The sequence below is a fragment of the Musca vetustissima genome, unplaced genomic scaffold (genome assembly GCF_032173495.1).
Source record: "Musca vetustissima isolate MV318-11 ecotype Yass unplaced genomic scaffold, APGP_CSIRO_Mvet_v1 utg10678, whole genome shotgun sequence".
Classification (NCBI taxonomy): Eukaryota; Metazoa; Arthropoda; class Insecta; order Diptera; family Muscidae; genus Musca; species Musca vetustissima.
The window spans coordinates 25,536-51,068 of record NW_026880847.1 but is presented as its reverse complement, the minus strand read 5'-3'; the positions used below and the strand labels follow the sequence as shown (position 1 = coordinate 51,068).

At 33.1% G+C, this 25,533-nt stretch overlaps 1 protein-coding gene across 1 annotated transcript in view; it reads right to left on the bottom strand.

The window, feature by feature from the left end:
- Positions 1–25,102, bottom strand: part of LOC133326727 (klarsicht protein-like) — a 252,165-nt gene extending 227,063 nt beyond the window's left edge. The window contains exons 1-2 of the mRNA XM_061535341.1: positions 24,877–25,102; positions 24,241–24,402 (exon numbers count right to left, since the gene is read on the bottom strand). Of these exons, the coding sequence (XP_061391325.1) occupies positions 24,241–24,402; positions 24,877–24,972 (258 nt within the window). The 5' untranslated portion in view covers positions 24,973–25,102. The remainder of the gene's footprint in view (positions 1–24,240; positions 24,403–24,876) is intronic.
- Positions 25,103–25,533: the final 431 nt, after the last annotated feature.

The following is a 25,533-nucleotide window of genomic DNA, read 5'->3' as shown; positions in this document are numbered from 1 at the left end:
AACAAAAATATATTATTTATCAGATAAACTATGAAATAAAGTTTTGTTTTGTAGGTCATCGTCGTCGTCATCATCGTGCTGGTGGTGGTGTCTTATGAGAGTTGATAACCAAAAGAGTCATCTTCTAGTGGTGGATCGTACGTGTGTGTGCTGACATGGAGAATCACAGCAAAAGGAAATGGGTTGTGTACAAACTCGGTCGCGGCCTATCATATTTTTATTTATATGTAGATTTGAGGAAATTTATTTTCTTCTTTTGTTATGTGTGTGTGTGTGCCCATCATAATATAGATTAAAAGAAGGCTTAATAACCCGGTTATTGATTTATTGAGTTGTTTATTGTGGTATAATGTCATAAATTATGTGAAGGCGGACGAAGAAAGGAAATATCTTAATTATGGGTTCTATTAAACCTGAAGTTGAGATTAGAATGATGTGGATATTATGTGTGGCCAAATTAATAGGTTCAACTGTATGACTAAGCACAGATTTAAATGTACCTTAAAATCAGTTCGAGATAGATATATAAAAAAATACCTACTTACTAATAATTCCAGAATATTTGATAATTTTTTAAGAGGTAGCTTACCTGGAAGGAAAGAAGGAAATTTATTATTAATAATATTTTTAATAAACAAAACGAAAATGCATATATATTAAAAAAAACGTACATATTATAAAACTGGATTTTGCATTTGGAAAATGTTGAATTAATTAAAAACAATAGAATTTGTCTATACTAATTCAAGAGTAAAGTGATTGACTGACCTATTGGCTGAGCTAGAACTCTGAAATTTGGATTAAGGGTCATTGACAGAGTGTGGGATAGATGTATCAAAGGGTTTTTGGACATTCGAACTAAAAGTACCCGAAAAGTACTAACTTTGTTACAATATCGGAGCATTTGAACGAATAGAGCTAAATTTGGAATGCGAATCAAGGTTGAGAAGTACGGTCTATATTAGAAGGTGATTTTGGAAATGTGTACTCATGTATAAGAAAAGTACTAAACGGTACTAAATTTGGTAAAATTTGAATTTAGATGAACGGATTACGCTGGAGACCTGAAATTTAAAATTAATATTACCGGAGTGTAGGATTGGGATATATGTAGTTAGTTTTTAATGTTTGCACTTATGAGTACGAAAAGTACTAAATGGTACTATAATTGGTACAATTTGGATTTGGGGGAACCGATAAAGCTGGAAAACTGTAATTTGGAGTTAGGATCACTGTTGGGGTACGTAGAAAGTTTTGGAAATTTCTATTAATGTGTACAAATGGTACTAAATTTGGTACAATTTGGATTTAGGTGAACCGATAGAGCTGAAATCCTGAATTTTGGAAATAAGATAACAACTGTATTTTAGAATTGATGTGTGTTGGTAGTTTGATAAATTCGTACTTATGTGTACTAAATTTGGTACAAATTGAATGTTGGGCGAACAAATAGAGCTAGAATCTGGAAATTTGGAGTTATTATCACTATGGGGGTGTGGGATTCAGGCACGTAAGAAGTTTTAGATATTTCTACTAACGTGTACTAAATGGTACTAATTTTGGTACACTTGTGAACCCGTAGAGCAGAATCGCTGGATTTTGGAAATAAGATAACAACTGCATTGTAGAATTGAAATATATTGGTAGTTTGAGAAATTCATACTTATGTGTACTAAACATGGTACAATTTGTTTTGGGGCCGAATCAATAGAGCTGGAATCCTGAAATTTGGAGTTATGATAACTTTTTGGGGTGATTTGAAAATAATATTATTGCTGGAGTGTAGGATATGGATGTAGTTTTAATTTGTACTTATGGGTACTGAATGGTACTAAATTTGATACAATTTGTATTTAGGTCAACCGATAGAGCTGTAATCCTGAAATTTGGAATTAAGATTGGGGTATGTGGGAAGTTTTCGGAAATTCTTACTTATGGTTGTTAAGATAGGTAGTTATGGAAATTTATGTTAATGTGTACTATCTGAGTTTGTTTTCGACGGCGGGCATGATTTCCGATCACTGGAATGCTCGATTCCAACAATAGCAACGGCATTCGAAAGACTACATGTTATGATCTGGTATTACTTTAACATTGAACAAAAATTAATATATTTTATTAATACATATGAAATTTAATTTTTAAAAAATTCCCTATTTCCCTATTTTTTAGCAAACTGAATTTTCGAATCACACTTAACAACACAACACATGGTCGTACATCACACCAAATTTAGTTCTTGTATGGTAAAAATTTCAAACATTCCAATGGGAATGACACACAAATTTCCGTAGACCTCATATTTGAGTTAATTTCAAACGACTGTGTGCCCTTGAGTTTGCGAACTATTTTCCCACAACATCGCTTTTATTTTACCTTATCATAGAATTTATTATGTGAATCTTACAATCATTAGGTAATTTGGTGGTAAGTTGTTTACGCAATCTGTGCGTAATTACAGTTGCGATCATAAAACAGTAATGGCAAAGGGAAATGCTGTAATTTTGTCTTACTTTTATTATTGTAAAACTACTCCAAATACCTTGTTTTTTTGGATTAGGCAATGAAAAGGTAATTTCCTTTTAGGTGAAATAGTTTACAAATTTCTGAGCAGTAGTAGGCTTTTATTGGACTTTAGATAATTTAAAGTTACAACTCTATAGGCTGGCTATATCAGCAGCATCAATCAAAATGTTTAAGCCAAACTAGCTTTTAATTTCAGTTGAATTTTATTATGACCTAATCTGATTGAAATCGAGTTCGTCTAAAACAACAACAATGACCTAGATGCTGTAATGAGTACACATTGGTTAGCTACCTTTTTAACTGTAACAATATATTCTTTAATTTCTCTTTCATTACGAACATTTTTCCCCATTTACTTGAAATTAAATGTGCATTATAGAAAGTGAAATGATGTTTGTTTTTTCCAGAGCTTCTCGTCATTAGTGCAGACAGAAAATGACCACAATGCTTTTCAAAAAGTATAAGCTACATGCTGTTGCAGCCGCAGCATCCAAATTTACCCGTCCCACCAAAACACAAAAAAAACTTCAACGGCATATTGTGTAATCCCCAAGAAAAACACATGTAATGAGATGGCTACTTTTGGCTCGTTACATTTCTTACACACTCACACACTCGCTGGCACATTCAGCATCAATGGTGTTACTCTAAGTGAAATTTTACAGATTAACTTTAACTTCTTTCAGAAAAAAAGTTAACTTTTCTCCGCATGTTTGATGTTGTTGTTACTTTTTTGTTTGGCATCATAAAAGTTCAAAATGAAGTTAACGATGGACCCAACCCATACCCATTGTATGGTAAGTGCGCCTTCTTGGTTACTCGCTGGATAAATGCATAATGATCAGCATCATTGTTGCAGAGAAAAAAACAACAACAACAAACGCTGTAGCTGACGGTTGATGTTGTTTGAGGTGGTCAGTTTGAGGCATATTTTATTGGTTATATGAATAGATTGATAGATTGGCTCAGAAAAACGTGAGGGTGCATTTTATTCATTGTGCAATAAAAGATTCCATTCATTCGTTCTGTGTGTTCAGTCAGTACTTCAGTGCAGGAGGAAAGAAACCTCACTTTCATAAGAGTAGGGAGATTGGTAATAGCTGAGCTGCTCATAGTAAAAAAATATAGGTAATAATAACAAATGTAACATTAAGACAGACCTATGGGCTGCCGTGGAAACACCCTGCTCTGCAGCTGGTAGCATGACTCGCATTTGCGTTCACCCGCTAGATGCTAATGTTATGTTAAACAGTATATCGTATTTCTGGTATTAGGCGATGAACACATTGGCATGAAATTGAACAAAATGTAAATAATTATAGCAGAGGTAGGAAAAAAACTACGTAAATAAACTTTTCAATTGGAGTTTTCTAAACCACTGTGGAACTTTTTCTACAGGTTTATATAAGATTAATAATTATAAGATTAACGATTCATCAAAAACCAGACAGCTTCAGCCGTTTCGTATCTTGAAATTCGAGGTGCGGGTAAAACTTAGTTCGAAGGTGTCGTACTACAACGGCACGAAAAGTACTAAATTTGGTACCATTTTTATTTAAGGAACCATTAGAGTTAGAACTGTTCAATTTGAAAGAGGGTCACTGACGGAGTGTAGGATAGACGTACCAAAGGGTTTTTGGAAATTCGAACTATAAATACCCGAAGAGTGCTGTAATGAACTAAATTTATTACAATGTCGTGAACGGATAGATTTAAAAACATGAAATTTTGAATGCGAATCAAAGTTGAGAAGTAGGGTCGATATAAGGATGTGGTTTTGGAAGTGTGTACTCATGTAAACAAAAAGTACTGAACGGTACTAAATTTGTAGAATTTGAATTTGCTGAAATTTTAAATTAAAATTGCCGTCGGAGTGTAATTTTAGATATTTGTATTTATGATTTGAAAAAATACTAAAATGGTAGTATATATTCAATACAGTTTGGATTTGAATGAACCGCTAGAGCTGTAGCACTGACATTTGGAAATTGAAGAAATCGCATTGTAGAATTGAGGTATGTAGGTAGTTTTAGGAATCCCTACTTACACCAAATTTGACACAATTTGAATTTTGAGTGAAGCGATAGAGCTGGAATCCTGAAATTTTCAGATAGGATCGTTGTTGGGGTGTAGGATTGGAATACGTAGGATGTTTTGGAATTTCGTACTAATGTGTACTAAATTTAATACAATTTGGATTTGGATGAACCGATAGGGCTAGAAATCGGGAAATAAGATTTCTAATGGTAGTATGATATAGGTAGTTTGGGACATTCGAACTTATGTGTACTAAGTGGTACTAAATTTAGTACAATTTGAATTGTAGGCGAACGCAATAAAGCTGGAATCCTGAAATTTGGAATTAGGATAACTGTTGGGGTTTAGGATTGTGGTATGTATAAAGTTTTGGAAATTCGTACTGTGTCTCAAATAGTACTATATTTGGTAAACTTTGGATTAACCTATAAGGCTGGAAACCTGAAATTGGGAAATAAGCATTCTACTGGTTGTATGATATTGGTAGTTATAGAAATTTGTACTTATGTGCTGCAATCCTGAAAATTTAAATTGAAATTTATTTTGGAGTGTAGGTTTGGAATATCTTTGAAACCTTTCTAACACCAATATCGCATGTATGCTAGTAGAAGAAATGCCCAAGGTTGCCTCATGTGACAAACTGTGTGTCAGGCCTCTGTTGTCCAAACGGAAAATTAGCCACATTACTAATTTTTTCTAAGAAACAGGCGACTATTTACTTCGAAGAGCTTTATTAAGAACAACTTTCATTGGATTTGTCACGCCTTCAAAAACCATGTGACGAACGCTCTTTAAGCACCCCGATCTTTTTTTAAATGAGTCTTTTTGAGATCGAAACATTTTGATCTAGAGAATCAAATGTAATATCAAATGTACCCTAGTAGATGAAATGCTCAAGGATACGTCTAGGGTTGTGTCGTTCCGGAAGGAGTAGTTCAAATTAAGTATTCCGTAAAAGGAACGATCGATACTAGTTTCGGTTCTTTTGATCATTTATTTCCTTTTGTTACAACCGTTACTTTTTGCTCTGTTTCACCTTATTCCCAAATCTAAATGCCTCATATCACATGTGTTATGTGACATACCGTAAGAGTCACATGTCGAGTTTGCCTTATATTAGATTGGGAAAAATCCATTATTTTTATATGACGTACAGGATTTTATTTGACACTTTAAAGGTAACTTCATAATGCCTCTCTCATAAAAGTCCTGCTCTCTATATATAATTTTTTTATTATTAAAGAAATTTTGAAATGCCAGAAAAAGATGATAATCGCTTGGGGCCAAGTACGGACTGTATGGCGGATGCATTAAAACTTCCAAGCTCCCGAAGTTTCTGGCGAGTCACTGTAATTGTGTGTGTGGCCTAGTAGTTGTGTGTGTGGCCTAGTTTCTGACCAATTGTAAATGGTGTTAAACAGTTTTATAGCCGATTTTTAGCTCCTGGGCGATGTTACGACTGCTAACATGCCGGTCAACTTCGATCTTTTCACCTGTGCGAGGTGCATCTTTAACATCAAAAATTCCGGAACGGAATCTAAAATGTACCGAATTGTCTCTTTGTTCAAATCCATTTTAATATCCTGCAAAGCACAACTGAATGCACCAAAAAAAAACAGCCAAATATTTTTTTTTTACTGCGAAATGTCACCCTTCCAACGAGCATAAATCTGAAATAAGCTTCCACACCTATTTTGCATGGAATCGCAGCTCGGAAATCAACAATTCACACTTCTAAACCACTGTATCCGATTTTATTTAATCAAATGATGCATGTTTCGCATTTGTTGTTTATGTCCATCGTGTGCTATGACTATTTTTCTTTCTTTTTTCCTTTTTTCATTAGCTCGGTTCGGTTTCTTTCGTTTAATTCGAAACGAATGAAAACTAATATTTATATGATTTGAAAGTGAAAACGCATCAGACATTAACTTAATCGGACAATAAACAATATATTGAGTGGAATATATAGGAAATAGTTGAGCATTATTGTTGATTCCTTTCCTCAAGAAAAAAAAACACAGAAAATTACAACAACAACTACAAAAAATCACGTTACACACAGTAAGTAGTGTGAACAATGCCACCCCAACAATAAGAAGCAACAACATCTTAAAACATAAATAAAAAATGTTTTTTTTTTCGTAAAAACGTTTCAAAAATAAATCGCCCAACTATGCCACAACAAATCGAATGATCAGTTAATGGTCATACAAAAAATAATGGTTAATTGTTATAGCAAATGCAATCGACAATTGTTTCGGTTGGTCAGGTCGGTCAGTCAACAAGTGGTAGATGGCAGTAGTGGTGCTGGCGGCAGAAAAATAATGTTCGTATGTCGTCACGTCCCCATAGCATTTCATATCAAACATTTCAGATCCATAATAAGTCATTCATACATTCAATAGATGTTTTGGTTGTTGTTGTTGCTGTTGTTATTATTATTTTTGTTGATTGTTCGTTAGCGGGAGTTGGTTGTTTATGTTTGGCAGTCCATGTTTGATGCTGTGTATCCGCCATTCGACGTCATCGTCATCACAGATTCGTCGTCCAGTTGTAATTTGTATGTGCGGTGTTCACATGATGTTTTTTGTTTCTTCTTTTGAATATTTTCTTATTATTGCATAGCATAGCAAAAGATGTGAATTGTGGGGGCGTGGTAGGGGGTTTATATTTATCCATCACATCATTGCCATTTTTGTGTTATTATTTAGACTTTAAACCACTTGTTTTTTCTTAGTTGAATTTCTTTTAGTTAATTCCGACATTTTTGGTTGAATGTGGTGTTGAGTTGAAAAATGCTTCCAGATATAAACTAAACTATAACAGCAGATCTCTTCAGAAATGCTGCAAAATTATAGTGGCGGTGTAAAAGTGTTGAAATTTACTGATCGATGTGATGATGATGGTTACGTACTCTCATCGTCCACAAATTCACTCATAAATCCGTCCGTCTGTCTGTTCGTCACTTATTTGTCTGCTTGCTCAACAAACTAGAAAAATGTTTGTTGTTGTTGTTTCTGGTTTTTGATTAATAATCTTTTTTATTTATTAGTATTAGCCAATATTATCTAAGTGTTTTGTATACGGTATTGCGAGAAAGTTGATATTAAGCTATTTTTAAATGAAATTGTGAGGATATTCAATTTTATTTTATGACGGAGATCATTTAACTCCAATATCAATAATTTCGAATGGGTAAAACCCCTTTGAAATTGATAAATTAAATAAAGGGAAGCCATTATAATGGCGGAAATTGTTCGGCAATGGGATTTCCTGAAGTCACAAAACCCTATTTGGAATCTATTAGACTTATTAAAAAGTTTCATAAAAAACGTACTCTATATGGTTTTGCGTACAACAATGTGTTGTGTTCTTCACTGTGTGTCTTGTATATATTTCTGGACTAGACAACACTAAATTTTCCCATTGTAAATATTGAAATTTCTTATCATTAACGTATTCAGTATGACTTTGTGTACGACCATGTGTTGTGTAGTTTACAGTGAGTGAGTGCCAAAAGAGTGGTAATAACGCGAAAAGAATTATATTTCCATCTTTTAATTTATTGCAAAGTTAGAATGAAATCGGCTACTCCCTTCTAGAGTTATCGTGTGAACCAGTAGCACGGACACATATTTGTAAATCGACTCCAAATTGTATAAAACGGACTTGGTCCAAAGAAACATAGGGTCTAAAGCCAATATTTCAATGAAGTCATAGCAATGTGTATATACCATCATTAGCAATAAGATTGAGTGTATACAAATTTTATTAAAGATTATCACAGGTGTCACATCATGGAACTACTCAGAAAAAAGTGTAAGCGAATGTCTTCATTATTTCATTCATAGTTTATTTTTTTCCATTTTGTACATGTACCTCGCTTAGTATGAGGGAAACTTCTTATAATCAAGAGAAAGACACAATTTCTTTCCAAAAAATGTAAATATTTCATTAATATCGAAACTATTTTCCTATTCGCTCTACTTTGCCACTCACTTTTTAGCTCTCTCTCTCTCTCTCTGTCCCCAAGTGTGTTTGTATGAGTATTTGTGGAGAAGGACACTGTTTTTGATAATGTATGTAGTGGCCGTGTTTAGTATTTTCTTTGTCACTACCATTATTATGAAACCAGTATTTATAGTTTTATGAATTATAGTCATAAAATTCGGAAATCCGGACATTGGCAACACGTTCTGAACACTATTCATATAATATACGAATTTTTTTTTTCTGTGTATGCGCATAACAAAACAACTATCGACTATGTGAGTATTTGAAAACGAATCAAATCCAACGAAAGATGTTCTTTGAAGAAGCTCTTAGAAGATCGTATATGGTGCAGAATCATGGAGGACGATCAATTCAAAATTCGAAAAACGAACAGAAGAAGTCGAATCATAAGAGCTGTCAAACATCGACTCAAACCCGCGAATTTTTTCGACTAGCGCGTGGATTTGACGATTCAGTGGTATTCGGAATTTGTGACTTTTCTTGTCAAAATTAAATTGTCTAATATTTAGCGCACTAGGAGTTATTGTATTAATATTGTCCCCAATTTCGAAACGAAGAAGATAAAAGTTCGAGTTCGTTGAGGGTCAACACACATTTAAAGGAAATATTCATGTCTTGCTATAGTACCCATATAAAGTTTCCGACTTATTTTAATGGTTATAGCTACATATTCCAACAGATGTGGTTATAAATAGGCATTTCTGTATTATTGGTTACCCTTAATTTTGATGTAGGCTCATGTTTCGACATAGCCCTCATATACGATATGGATCTCGACCGATTACAGATATTTTGAAGGCCCTCCTAATGTTGAAGGTGCCCTCTACCTATCTATGTTTCTAATTTTTTTTATAAATAAAAAAAACAATTACAATTTTGTATTGAACTTCACCCTGATAGTGTTCGTTAACTTTAATAAAAAAAATCAATTTCCGAATAAGAAAATATAAAAAAAAAACCAACACAAAAAAATCACTACATTTTTAACACTAATGAAATGTGATTTTCATAAATAGCATTTGCCACCACATCGCTACAATTTATGATTGCTTATAAATTATACATTGCCAATATTGATCGCGATTACATTTATGAACTGTTAACGAGTGTTAGAAGCCTTTAGGCAATTTTGTCTCTTTTTTTTCTACACCCAATAAAAGACAAGATAAACGCCTTCGAATAGATAAATAATTCGAGCAATTACAGCAAAAGTGGCGATGAAACAACCGCTATAAATGATAGTCTAGAAGAAATCATTGTCAAGAAGATCTCGTAAATCTCATCCTTAGGCTTACAAAACACAATTTGCGTGGTAGAAATGCTAATGTGGTGTGGAATAATAAACTTTCTTTTGAATTTGAAATTAAATCTTCCCCTGCCCTGTCCGCTACAAAGAGTTTTCTTTGACTATCAGCGGTAATAAATTTTTTATGCAGGAAAAAATATTATTTTCGTGTCTACTGATTCTTTTCAAAAAACTGTGCTAAATACATTCATGGGGAAAAGAAAAGATTTATTTCATTCACAAAAAAATGAAGCAAAGTAACCGAAAATCTTAACAACAGAAGAAAGCAGCTATTAACACCATGCAACGGAACGCACCCACACACTCATTGTCATTTTAATGTACTTGCCTTGTTGTCGGTTATTTTTGGCTAAAAGCCCCCACCAAAAGATACAACTTCATGAGATAAAACCACCGAATGCATCTGATTACCAACGAAGCAGCTGCCAACTACTTTGGCTCCAAGAGAAAAGAATAATTAGAAATGTTTAGTCAACATTTAAAGTACCAGGAATTGTTATAATACAAGCTAGGAAGCCAACAGCAAAGCATCCAGGCCAACACGATCACCACATACATTATCAAAAACAGTGTCCTCCTCCACAAACACTCATTCAAACACACCGGGCCCCAAATGATTCGTTCCGTGAATTCATAAAACGTATGGCCGTCCGTCCGTCCGTTCGTCTGTCTGTCCTGTCTCCTGAAGCCAAAATAAAAATAATAATAAACCAACAAACAACGCAGAATATATTTCGTTTTTTTTTCTTTACCGCAAAATGTTAACAGCATATCCATACAGATGTAACCTTAATTCTCGGACCATGTAGTAGACACATTTAAAACTACAAAAAGGTGTTTACAACAACATTTGTTGGTCGGTCAGTGTTTTTTTACATTTAAAAAAAATGTATCCAAATGAAAATTACCGTTATTTTGACTTACATGCAAGCACATGTGTTTACATGTTGACTACCATAGATAATCAGAAGGAGGCCTAATTTTCAGTAGGTCAGTCTACAATTTTTTTTCAACTTAAAAAAAAATCAAGCTATAAATATTATGAATATGATTCACAAAATGTATTAAAATTATATATAAATTTATTGTAGGGCATATTCAGCAATAATAATAAATTAATAGTTCCCTAATATTGACCCGTTTCGTAAATAAAAATTTTCGAGGTACCATTTTTAATTATAAAGCTCAATAGTATGCACTATTTCCAAATTATAAAATGTTTGGGCCTAAAAGTATGCATTATGTGGAAATCAAATCACTAAAGAGTAATGTAAATTTGAAGTATAGATGGCGTTCTTTTGAAACGGGATGACAAACTATTATTTAGCTATTTACCAAACAATTCAGCAAGGATTCCCCTAACAAAATGACAATTGAATGTATGCCAAAGAGAAAATTATTAGAAATATGTGAATAATAAGAAGGTAATTTTTAATAAATTCGTTAAATAAAGTTAGGAAATAATAAAAATAAGGAAAATTTCACCAAATAGCTTAGAATTTTAATAATCGCTACATATTTTTTCTCCATTTATTTTTTTCATTTTTAATAAATTCGTGAAATAAAATCAGGAAATAATAAAAATAGGGAAAATTTCAAATTTAGAATTTTAAAAATCGCTACATATTTTTTCTCCATTTATTTATTTCCACACTTATCTAACTGCCTTCCTTTGACATTGTTCCTGAAGTTTCAACTAGCATTGAACATTCCAAAGAGAATGAGAAACATACGTCTGTCACGTGAGTGGTGATCGACGGCAAGTGGGTATTCCTTAGAAGTACTTTCATGTTGTCGTAAATATAAATGCGCTAATATTTAAATTAATTTGGAAGATTCTGAGAATATATTTAAAATGTGTTTGCGCCTAAATATATGCACTGGACACACGAATGTTTTATTTTTCAATTTTATAGTAGTTTTCATCTCCCCAATTTTCTGCCATCTTTCAATTTCTGAAGCCCAGTTCTATAAAATGTACGACCATTTTGCATGGTCTCATGACGCCCCTGTAAACGAATGAACTGTGTTTTTACCGTTCTTGATTTTTTGCTTGAAGTATGGTTTATATATGGTAGAAGTATGGTTTCACCAGTGATGACCCTCTGGGTAGTATTGGGAAGAAATAATTCAATACCAACAAAACCTCGGCCAGACAAAATAAACGTCAAAAAGTTATTCAAATTTGCGGATCTCATGTGCATATAAGTAATGTAGAGTTCGGGAATTTAGTTCCTTCCTTAGAAAGGAACTAGTTCCATTGTTTCATATAGAAAATATAGTAGCGCAATTTTGTAACTTCCCAACGACAAAATTACCGACTATTGTCGATAAGCTACAAAATTTAACTATAGGACAACAAACCAAAAATAGTTTTTATTTTTTATTTGCATATATTATTTTATTATTTCCAGAATTTAATGTTATCTTTAAATATATTTAACTATGTGGCAGCAGCTGAAAAATGAACGAGAACGAATGAGGAATATGGGAATGAAAGGACGACATCAGTAAGCGAACTGGATCAGACAAATAAAGGAACGGTATCAAATATTGGAATGAAATCAGATAATGGAACTAAAGGGCTGGATGTAGTTCCGATCGTTCCTTTATTGAAATAGTTCCCATGAATTAGTCTAAATTCGTATATTATTTATTTGGACAAATCATTTTATTACTTAAACAATTTAATTTTATCTTTACATATATATAACTAAGTAGCGGAATCTGAAAAATTAATGTGAACTAATGAAGAAAATGGAAATTAAGAAACGAGATCAAATGAATCAACGACATCAGTAAAGAGAGCTAGATCAGAAACATGAACGAGATTACCGAGATTAAATAAGGAAACGAAATCAGAAAAATGAACTATAAAAACTAAAGGACTTGGTGGATCTAGTTTCGATTGTTCCTTTATTGGAATAGTTCTAATGAACTAGTTCGTTCCGGAACGACCCAAGTAATGCCATGTCCAGACGAGCGTTGTTCGCTCTCTCATTCGTTGTTCGACCCTTAATTATGAAGGAATTACTTAGTTCCCCATACAAAATTGTCTGAGCGAACACCGACTTTTGTACGTTGTTCAATTCGAATCACTCTCTGAATAACCAATAAATTTGTCCCATCCCTAACAATTGAGAGTATTTATAGAAAATAAATTAATTTTGACAGTTTGAAAATATTTATGAAATTTTCAAACTTTTTCAGTAAAATTGAAAATCATGAATGAAAAGTAAAAAATTGTATAGTTTTTATATATGCAGCAGGATGTAAATTTTGTTTTCTACATAATGCAATATGCATTTCTTTTCCCTTGGTTCTAATTAGCGTACAAAACAAGAAACAAATGTGGGGCAACTCAAACAAAAAATTCTCCAAAATTTTATTTGTGACAGTATGTGACATTTGAATTGAGAAAATATAAAAATGTATTAAAAACAACAACATTTTCAGAAAAAATGGAAAACATGAATGAAAAGTAAATAGATATGGGTTCATACTATAGTCAGGAGAAAGAGAATTATTTTTTCTATTTAGATCCCTATGTAATTCACTAAAATATGTTATATATTTGGTGTAAAACAAGAAACAAAAAGTTTGAAATAAAAAACTCTGATGATATGAATTATGAATAGTGTTGTATGAACGGGTTAATTCATGTACGTAATTCTGAGAGCGAACTACGTTGTTCGGATGCCCGTCAGAACATGGCATAAATTTGTACAACAAATCTCGAATGTTGAAGTTTTAAGCCAGATTTTCCAACTGCATTTTTTTCGGTGATTAGAAAAAGAACTAGATCAAATAACGAAACGAGATCAGAAGTGGAATTACAGAAACTAAAAGAAAGGATCTAGTTCCGATCGCTCATTTATTGAAATATTTCCAACAGACTGCAATTTTTCGGTGGTTAGAAAATTACCTCACGGAAAGTCTTTGGATATAGGCAAATATTTTCATATTGCATAATATATATTCGTAATATCGTAACCAAATAAATTGTTTGCAATTTACCTCACGTTGGCTGTACTTGTCCCAAACATAAAATCAGCTCCAAACGATCTTTTTTGGTTTCATTCGAAACAGAAACTAGTTCCATAGCTCAAGCGTCGATTTGTACAGATTAATTCCATTGTTTTTCTTTTTGTCCATTAAGCGACAAGATTTGTATGTTGAATACTGAAAATATTCATGCCCCATTCTGGGGGTCAAAATATTTTTTTGATTTAATTTGAATATAACCTAATTCAAGAATGTCTTTACAAAATTTCAAGTGAAAAACTCAAGAACTCTTGAAGATATAGCCGATTTATTGTGTCAGCATCATGTGACGGATGAAGGGCTTCTCAAACTTTAAACGCGTTTTTCTCTTTTGCGAATGGCGGGCACGATAACTCAAAAACTAATAACCCAATCCATTAAAAATTTTTACACGTTTCTCTGGGAGTGTATAGCTATCGCATGAACTAGGATAAAGCCAATCGATGAAGATCTTCCTTATTTTTTAACTTGGTTTTTGAAAAATGGCATTTTCCAAAAATATTTTTTCAAAGGTCCGCCATTTTGTTAATTTTAGAGCGAAGTCAATAATCCTAGTTCATACAAGATCCTAGTTCTTCAAATATATATGTGCAAAGTTACAAACCTTAAAAAGCATTGGTATTGATTTACCAGCCCATTGAAAATCTTGAAAAATTAAAATCGAGAATGGGGGGGGGGGTTCCCTTAAATGAAAATTTCGTTCTTCTTCACTAAAATACAAAAAGGGCTCAATCAGAACCTTGAATGAAATTTCTTGCAATATATGAAAAACGGGACAATAAGATTACTTCTAACTTTTTCTAAATCAACAAGAGAGAAAATGAACAATTGCAGGAAAACAACTAGACGATCGAGAAGAAAAATGAACGACTGGAGCAAAAGGAACTACATGAACGAAAGAATCGAACATAGTGACAATCGTTCCTTTTGCAGAAAGTTTCTATGAACTAGTTCGTTCGGGAAAGATGCAACTCTAGAAGGATCTATTCGGTTATGGGAAATGTGTAACCACTTCTAGTTTATTTATTTATTTATTTGTGGTTAATCATGTCGAGTGGTATAAATTATTCATTTGAACCGAAGTTAACGTATTTTTCTTGATTACTCTAATATTATAATTTCATATGTTCCCACGAAGAAAATGTTAACTATTACTACTTGAGTTCACTTATGTATTACATTACTAGGTCAGTAGTTTTGTGAAGCTTCAAGCATTCTCAAGCCGTACGCATTGTCAACACAATTAATTGTTTGACAAAAGAACGTATGAGATATTATTAACCAGAGAGTACTTGTGAAATTAAAAAAGTAGACAGAGCCATCTCTATAAGAAGCAAGAAAAGAGAAGAAAAAAATACAGTAACTCGGTGGGAGGCTCCACATAATAAGCATATTGACAGTATGTAACCATATTACAACATGAAGTTGTTAAGGAGATTTGGAACGCTATTTACTTTCGTAACATGAAACTACATTGAAAGGGGTGACATCTCTTTGGGTAGCAAAATTTATATGGAGAATGAATAAAAATGTCACATTTCCTATATATTCTCATTTGAATATTATATATCGCATAAAATACTTTCAAAAATATGCAAAAATTCATGATTATGATTTTATTATGGAACCATAAGTGGGAGTTAACCACTTTCCTATCTAAAGCATGCTTTGCAGAGCTCAACAGCTATTTTGCATTTCACTTGACTTCAAATAAAGTTCAGCCATAACCATTGTTTTTTTCTTCTACCTTTATTTCGTTACGTTGTGTCATTAGAAAACGATTTCCAATAATTTGAGACAGTTGTTCGACAATTCGAATTTGAGTTTTTCTTTTTAAGTACTTTGTCGATTTTTTCTATTTTTCACTGGTCCATCGAAAGAAAATTTCCATAAGACAAACATGGTAATTATGCACGCTTGAATGGACAATTTAACAAGTGTTGCCTGCCTCCCAAATACAATTGGTTTTGGAAATTGTAAAAAAAAAAAAAATTTTTTCTCTCGGTTTCCAATAAAAACAAGGTCTGTTGTTTTCTTTTGTGGTGGCATCTAATAAGCGTTCATGTCTCTATATAATATTTGAATATTGTTTAAGAGGAAAAAGGCAAAAGTGGAGTTTTTTCTCCTAAATTATGAATGCCATAAAAATGAATATCAGTTGTATGTGTGTGTGTGTGTTGTGGACCATTGCTGATTTTTTGGGTGGAATAAAAAAATAACGATGCACTAAAATGACAGTAACAGCAGCCTTATTACGACTAAACAGATCTCCGTTTAGATGTTGATTTTAATGTCTAACTTTTTGTGGTGTTTTGCTGCTGGTGGCAAAAAAAACCCAGAAAAAAAAAACATTTTTGAAACTTCCCCAAAACCAAAAAAATGTAATCGTAGTTCGAGAGTGACCGTTGTTACAACTTTTTTGGGGTTTTGTTTTTTTAGGTAAAGTGCACAAATCTAGCGAACAGAAAACATCATGTAATAGCCCGTATTCATAAAATGGCTTAATGCCTAACTTCTGCAATTGAACAGAAACAATAATAACAACAACGACAACAACAACAACTTTGTTGGAGGACAAGAAAATCCCCGAAAAAATTCGAAATCGTGGCAAAGTCAAGTGGCACTACAATGATTAGCCCGTGCTTTATATTTCAGAAAAAAAAGAGTGGCAACAAAAAAACTTTGATAACAACAAAGCCAACGAGGTGCAACTAAATGAGACTTAGAATGCAATTTTAAAAAAATAAAAACCGAAGCGATGTTTTACGCTCTCCATCCTGAGGGGCACATTCAAATACCTAAAATCTATCAATATGCCAGTAAATTAATATAGGGTGCCCGAAATTCGTCAAACTTAAAAAATATCAAATTGCGTCCAATTCAGTTGGAAACATACATGGGACCTACCCAAAAACTTAAGCCAATATTGATTATTTTCGAAAGTTAGCTTATTCTACAAAATTACAGCCAATTTTACTGAATTTTGGAAGATACCGTTATACGGGACCTACTCTATAAAAGGTTCAATTCTGATATTTTTAGTAGGAAGATTTGGTCCCCAATGCTAAAACTATGCGACAAAATCGAGGACATGGAACGCGGTGAAAAATTTCTATTCCCAGAAGGAAAAAATCGCCATATGTCAAAGTTCGGATTTATGGCGTGATTATACTTGAAGAGATCGTTTCATAACATCATTTGTAGATTACTTCTCTGCAGTGAAATCGAATGGGAATTCTTTTGTCCTTCTAAGTCGATCCCTTGTGTGTTCTTTTCGACCTTAATTTGTCAAATCGGACTCCCATTATCAAAAGATGGATTTTTTCAGCTTCGCAGTAGTCTTCAAAAATTTTGCTTATAAGATTTTTGGTGTGGTCCTTAAAGACGATGAATCAATATTTGAACGTTTTATTGGTCTATTATAAATTTTGCTCGTTTCTTGCCACTAAAACCTTGTATGTATAAATTCAATAAACATTATTTTCAAAAACCACATATAGTTATGCCAAACACCTCAAAAAATAGTACTCGAGGAAAAAGAAGCGTTTTTCTAAATTTTTTATCCCGAAATTCAGATGAAAACCGATTTCTATAAAAATAAAAACTTTAAAAAACGTGCTAAATTAATTGAACCGTTCTTTTTTCCTCGAGTTTTATTTTTTACGTATTTGGCATTGCAAACGGAATGACAAATTAATGGTTGATTCGACCGGGTCGAATATTTTATATCCTACATTACGTGATGGACATTCAAAAGGGCCTACGCTCCATTTAGTATTGATTTATACAATTTTTCATTCGTTCAAAGCAAATATGGAAGCATTATCCTCTCCTATTGAGACACCTCTCCCATTAAGACACCTTAACAGTTTCGAATCTTTTGTTGAAAGAAATCTCTGACGTCTAAAGTAAGGCAATCTTGTCTCTAAAGTGATTCGCTTTCCAAAATGAACTAGGTCATTCATTTAGTTCCATAGTTCATTTTAGTTCAATCGTTCATTGATACACGTCAGTTAATTCGGTCAATGAAAGTGAACATCTAGATGAACGATTGGATCAAAGAAAAATACGTAAATAAAAATGAACGACTGGAAAAAAAACTACATGAACGAAAGAACCGAACCTAGTACCGATCTTCCTTTCGGTATTTAAAACCAGTAAAAACGTCGTTAAGTTTGGCCGTTCCAAACTTTTCATACTCTTCAAATTACATAAAGTCGCTTTAAGTTCCCATAAACGCTTTATCATGCGTTCAAAAAAATTTTCGAAGGATTTTCCATTCCGATTGAGACATCTCCCAATGTTTTTGAATGCTTCAACAGCATCTTTTGGCGACAAAAATCGCTGACCGCTAGAATTAGCCAATCTTTTATCTGAAGCGGTTCGCTCTTCAAATGGAACTAGATCATTCATTTAGATCCATAGTTCAATCGTTCACACTTCGTACACTTCGTTTATTCGGTCAATGAAAGTGAAGATCTGGATGAACGTTAGGATAAAAGAGATAAGGGACTAAAAATAAACGACTGGAGCAAAAGGAACTAGATGAACGAAATAACCGAACCTAGTTCCGATTGTTCCTTTTGTGGAATAGTTTCTTTGAACTAGTTCGTTCCGGAATGACTCAACTCTGATCACGAATTTCTTTCTTGACGTGAGGCACTAAATAGAAGTCATTGGGTGCCAATGTCACGGAACCATCTATTAACCCTTTTGAACGACTTTAACCGATGTACGTATTTTTGTGTTATTTTTTTTTTCGATGTTTTCACAAGAAAAAATTGAGGTGTACAACTCTATATAATCGATATTACTGTGCTCAATCGGAACCGTCGATATATAATCAGTTTTGCGAAAAAACAGGCAATCATTTGCTTCACACGATCCATTGCTGTTTTTTCGGATTCATACGCATAGATTCATGATTTGTCACCTGTGACTATCTTATGAACGTTTTTTAAGGCGTTACTATCCGATTTTTTCAAAATTGCTTTGCAACAATGGACACGAACCTTTTTTGTGCGATTGCCGAATTGTGCGGGATACAACGAGAAAAAAACATTCTTCACGGCCAGGTGTACATGTAATATATTTTGATGGAAGAAATACCTAAGGATGACTTAATATCACAGTATGTCACTTGATGATTTTTCGTTATTAGTTCACCGACGACATTAGTGTTCCGTGGCATAATGACCGATTTTTAAGGACCTTCACGACCTTGGTTTCAGGGAGACGCCGGTCACAATTGAATTCATTAAACCACATCAAAACGTGTTGTGAATGTTTATGCTACTGTATCTGACAATTTTTATTAGAAGGACCAAAAATACAAGAAAAATTTTTTAGCAAAAGAAACGGCATATTATGAACCTTGTTTACTCAGCCACAAAATAGCACGAATTCAGCAAATAATAACCATTTCTAAGAATTTAAATTTACAGCTTTTGTTTCTTGTTAAACATTTTCTAAAAATTGTTAAACCACTTCCGTTATTGATACAAATTTAACTTCTGTGTCATTTAGTATTGTTGTTGTTGCATTAACGGTTGTTGTTGTTGTGTTATGTTTTTTTGTTTATGGCTATACTTTTGTCAGAAAAATGATCACTAAATTGTAGCTGCCAAAAAACAGAGCAACAATGGCTGGCAACTAACAAAATGGTTCGCTTGAATAGTACAGCCCATAAACAAAAACAGTCCGACATTTGTTCATATCTGTGTTGTTGTTGCTGTTGCTGTTTGTCGTCATTGTCGTCGTGTTGTCCACCTTCACTTTTTAATTCTGTTTAAAGTAGTTTTTGTTCCAAAACCAAAAAAAAAAAACACCATTAGTTTTTGTTACATTTCTAATAACTTTTCAAGACAATATCAGCAGATCGAGAAGTACACTAACTACAGCAGCAGCAACAAAAACAAATCTCGTGCTGTTCATTGTTGTTTTTGTACATCCTTGCCTTGCCATCATCCATAGACCAAAAATGGTCACCACATTTTTAAATAGATAAATATATTTCAGTTTAATGTTTTTATTTTCTTCAATGTTTTTTTTTCAATTTTGTTGCCATTTAAATATGACACTGTGTACGTGCTTTTATGAAAAACCACCATATATACATACAGACACTTCCAACAAGAAACCCCTTTCACTTGTTGTGTGTCTGTGTGTTTTAGTATAAATCGTAATCATATTCCGTAGAAAATCGCCAAGAAAACAATGAAACGAATTTTTAAATCTTATCAATGATTAGAAGAGATCTCTTCTTTGGAAAATAAAATATGATTGGATTTTTTTGTTTTAATTTTATTTAAAATTTCCGATTAAAATGAAAGTTGCTAATATGGAAAAAATGCAGCTGAATTGTATGTCATGTTTGCTAAATTTGATATGGAGTAACTGAATTATTAATTAAATGCACTTCTAAAAAAATATGGCAACTTAACGGAAGAACTTATAGCATGCTACTTGATATATATTTTAGTTTGCTGAATTAGATTCAATATAGCTGAATTAAGCATTGTATTAATACAATGCATTTTTATATATTGCTGCTAAATATAGTTGATGTTTCAGAAAAAAACAACTTAAAATATTTGCTGAAGTAATAATTTGTATAGAATTGTGCGTCAAGTGGTAAGAAAGAATAGCTGTACAATATTAGCTGCTGCCTGATCCGTTGTATTTAAATTTTGAAAGTAGCATACATAAACATTTGCTGAATTAGATGTAATGTGGCTGAATCACTTATTTTACCTTGGGATTAATAATTATAACAACTAAACAGTAAATTATAAGAACATTTTCTATTTGCTGAATTATACATAACATATCTATTTGGGACATGACGCATATTTGCTGAATTTTTCAAAAATTAGCTGAATGATTAATTTTAATATTTTTACGTTTGGTGAATAATTAAATTAAATATTAATGTGCGATTAAATATTAATGTATATGGAAGCCCAACTTTTTACTGAATTATATATAAAATTGCAAAAAAAAGTTATGTACAGAATATGCTTAACTATTTTGCTGAATAAAAGCAATTATGAGCTGAATATGTCAGAAAATAGCTAATTGATTATTATATGCTCCCTTATATTTAAATAAAAACATAAAATACTTGGTGAATTTAATGTACAGCTGAATTGTCATATTTGAGTAAAAGAAAGTATATTTATAACCTACACAACTATTTTGTCAGGGTATTATAGCTTTGTGCAGCCCCAAAAGTATGTAACCCCTATTGTTTTTGGAAAAGATCGCCTAATATTAAGGGAATAATATGGACCAAAAACTTTATTTTTGTAGGATTTTCTGGTCGAATTTTTGCATGGAGAAGGGGATCGGGCCAAAGAATAAGCATGCCTGTTTTGATAAAGATCGGTCAATATTTAGCGGGTCAAATGGTGTATTCTATAGCGTATATATTTACCACTGAAGGACATAGACCCGAGAAGTTGATAGTATATCCAAGAGGAGTGGTTGACCTTTAAATTGATACCAATTATATTGTCGTAGGTACTCGGATGCGGGAGTTACACTTAAATATTTACAGGTGCTTACGTATTCATATATTATTTGGTAACCTATTACCACATTGGAGGGCGAAAATATAGAGTTGATTTGAAATGTTCCATGAGGTTCCAGTTATGGTCAAGGACAACGCCTAAAATCTTAGGTGATGATCAGATAATAATTTTTAGGACGAAGTGGACCGAAAACTTAATTATTTGTACTTTTCGAGTCGGAAGCCGAACATCACAACACAACCCACGGTGAAGGGAATCTGGACAAGTAATTAGAGGCGCTGCACTGATTAATAGTAAAACTTGCAGTGAAAAGTGTGCAATTATCGCGAAATGTTGCCCAATTTCAGAATATACAACCGCAGAAAGTTAGATTTTCATGGAAGTTGTGTAGGGTAACGTATGGTCGGCCCCGTCCGACTATACTGCTCCGCTCACTGGTTTTTATATAAAGAAACACAAACATTTTAAACATTTGTTTTTCCTATTATTTTTATACCACCACTAGAACAGTATTCACCATAACTTACTTTCCTTTGCAAAATATCTGCAATAAGTCTACTGAATTCTGAACTCACTTTCATGGCGGTGAAAATCTTATCTGAACAAAAAACCAACTACCAAGCATATTTGTGCAGTTCTGTTTCTTTTTGTTTTTGTTCCTTTTTTTCGAACTTGGAGTTAATTGTTTTCTTTATGTTTGTGCCGAAGCCGCCTTTGTTCTTCTCCTGACTGACTTACTGATCTAAATTGTGTACATTTATTTGAGCGGCTGTGTGTGTATGTGTTTGTATATTTTCTAATACAGCGGTGAAAATTCTCAACTGTATGACATGCAATCGGCGATAAACTTTTGACTTTTCAAAACTGGGAAACTCAAGTTGAAGAGGAAAAAAAGAACCAAGATGATGAATGTTTTACTTACTTTCGCGCTCATTCACATTGAAACTGGAAGATATAAACTTGACAACCACCTGGATAGTCTGTAGAACTACAACATTGTGTTATTCTTGGCGGTCGGAGATAAAATTAAATTTAAATTATAGAATTAGAGGAAAGTGAATAAAATTTCGCGGGAAATATGTCAGAATAATAAAATTTTGTCTATGTTGCATAAATAGAGTTTGTACTGTATCATCATAAGCTAATTAATCACACAAAGACAGCGTGAATAATACAAAATATGGGTCATATTTTTCTGAATATGTTAATTGGATTTTGCTGTATACATATAACATAATATATTAATAATTATATTATATAAACGTCATTTCATTATAAAGTGGGCGAAAATATTATTATAATATTGTGCAAAAAATTTTAATGTATTTTTTATTTATCCACCGAAATTGTTGCAAAAATTCCTATTTTCGTTCGATATCTTATTTAGGTAATTTTCACAAGCCACTGCTGAAAAAGAAACATAATTCACTTCTTATAAAGCAAGCTTTATGCAGTAGAAAAGTATTCAAAAGTGTCAGAATGCCGCCCTGATAACTGCGACAAAGGAGGTGCTCCTTATCATTGATAGAATTCCGCCGCCCATGCATGATTGAAATGACGTTGAGATCTAGATAGAGAGAGAGAGAGTTGCCATTGTACAAGGGAGACTCCTTACATCAGCAGGCATATCAAGCAAGAATGCTAAAATACAGGCAGAAACAGTGAGCCAGGTTATGGACCAATATCAAGTGAATGCAGCAGAAGAACGACAGCTGCCTAGGCAAACAAGAGGGGTTTTAACCAACCAATTCTTATTATGTGCGAATTGACATCACGATACCAGACACATGTATTGCATGTGCACATGGACCTCTTCTTCAGTCACATTTTGTCTACTCAGCTCTTTTTATACCCTCAGCCTTGTGGCTAATGAGGTTATATACACTTCGATACTGCAAAAATGGGTCTAATCGAAATATTGGTTTTAGAATCCTTGTTTCTTTGCACCAAATCCGTTTCAGACAATTTGAAGTCGATTTACTGGTGCGCACGATGGCTCTCGAAGGGAGTAACCGATTTGATCCAAATTTTGCACATCGTAATATTCCATCCAAACTAAGTTCAAGTTTGAAGATGGGGAATATCGGTACACTCTTTAAGGTATCTCCCCCACAAAATGGAAAAATGTGAAAATTGTGCTAAAAAACAAATTTTATAATATGTATCATGTGAGCGGACTATCCGATTTCAACCGAACTTTGTACAACCTACTATCTTTGCCCAGCCTAGATAATGTCCGAAGATGGGACCTAATGGTCCACTTCTTCTGGTACCTCTCCCACAAATGGTCACAAATTTTTATAAATCCAATAGCAGGCGAATGGAATGTCCGATTTGAAGCAAACTTCATCTTTACCAATATGGGAATAATTTCCATTCCTTCTGGTACCTCCCCCACAATGTTTATAAATTCAATATTAGGCGAAAGGGATGTTCGATGTGAACCAAACTTTGCACAACCCATTATTTTTACCAAACACAGATTAAGTACGAAGATGGCCAGATGACCTCTCCTTCTGGTACAAAGGATTAATATTCGTAACATTTAATTTGAATCGAAGTCTATAGTCAAAGCCAATATTTTGAAGTTTTTCTGCATGTTCACCTAAATAATTTGTAGATAATTTATATGGTTTAAAAATTATGAAAACGAACAATCCCGTAATATTTTATAAATTTTTTGTATATTTCAATAACAAATATGCAAGATTTACTTGGTATGTAAAGCATAAAAAATAATTTAATAATTAAAAAATAATTGAATTCATTCCCACTTACCGAATGTTCAGTTAAATGTTTTTGCAATTCTGCACAGGACAGCATTGTAGCCTCTGACAAGGATGGAGCACTTTCCAATTTATGTTCCATATCTCGGAGCCATTTGCGTAATTCTTTGGGATCTTCACAAGAACCAACACTAGGAATACTTTCTTCGAGCATCTGAGGGAGATAAAAAAACAAGGAAAGAAATGTAGAAGAGAATATGTCAATCGAATAGTCAATCCAAGCGAAAGTCTTTTTCGATATCTATCCAATACAGAAGAGATATGGAGCAACTTAAATTACTATTTCATAAAATCGTCGAAAAAGAAATTGTATTGGTTACTGATTTGTGTATTCAGCTTGGATTAATTGTATTATTTTTTTTTTCAGGTGCGACATTTGTACAAGATGATAAACATTATCAATTTATTAGCTTACATTGAAGCAACAAATTTAAATCACGCCTAAAAGCAGGCAAGCAATTTTACAATCAACCACATTTCTTTTCCTACGCCTTATAGCAAATTCAACAACCACAATGGTTTTCAAACTACTGCCATTGTCACCTCATTTCACCTTCTAGACACCACGAACAACATTCACCCCCAACACCAACGCACCATCAAACATATTTCAATAAAATCAACTCACCTTCAAACATGTTTCCGTTGTATTATTCAACACACTTGCAGCGCCCTCTATTTCACATCTGGCCTCTTTACATGTATCCAACAGGTTTGTGTCCATAATATAATTGTAGTTGGTTTGTATGGCAGCCCACAAATCATCTTTGCCCGACCCAATGCCTAAGGTGGCAGCACTACTGTGCAGGGATGACGAACTGTGACCGCTACCCCACGAGTAACGATGATGTTTGTAGTTGTTACTGTTGTTGCCGCCACCACTACCACCATTGTGATTTCGATTGGCTCGTTGCATTTGTCCCAATTGATTGGATAAATTGCGATCGGTATTTTTCTGAAAAATGGAAAACAAAATAAAAATAGAGAATTAATATATTTTAAATATAAAAAAATAATTAGTATAATTTCAATGGTTAGTATAAACATGGTTACATAGAATACTTTTAAAAAATATGTAAATCTGAAATCAATAAAATCAATTGGTTTAGTTGGTGAACCAAAATGTTTGGCAGCTTATATTTGGAACAAGTTCTTAACTATATTCTGTTTCAAAATGTACTCGGCCAGGTCGAATTTTTAATTCCTTTCACCACAGGGATATTGACTTTCACTTGGCATTAATGATAATAGAAAGTGGTTCTGAAACTTCTAATATAATGAAAAA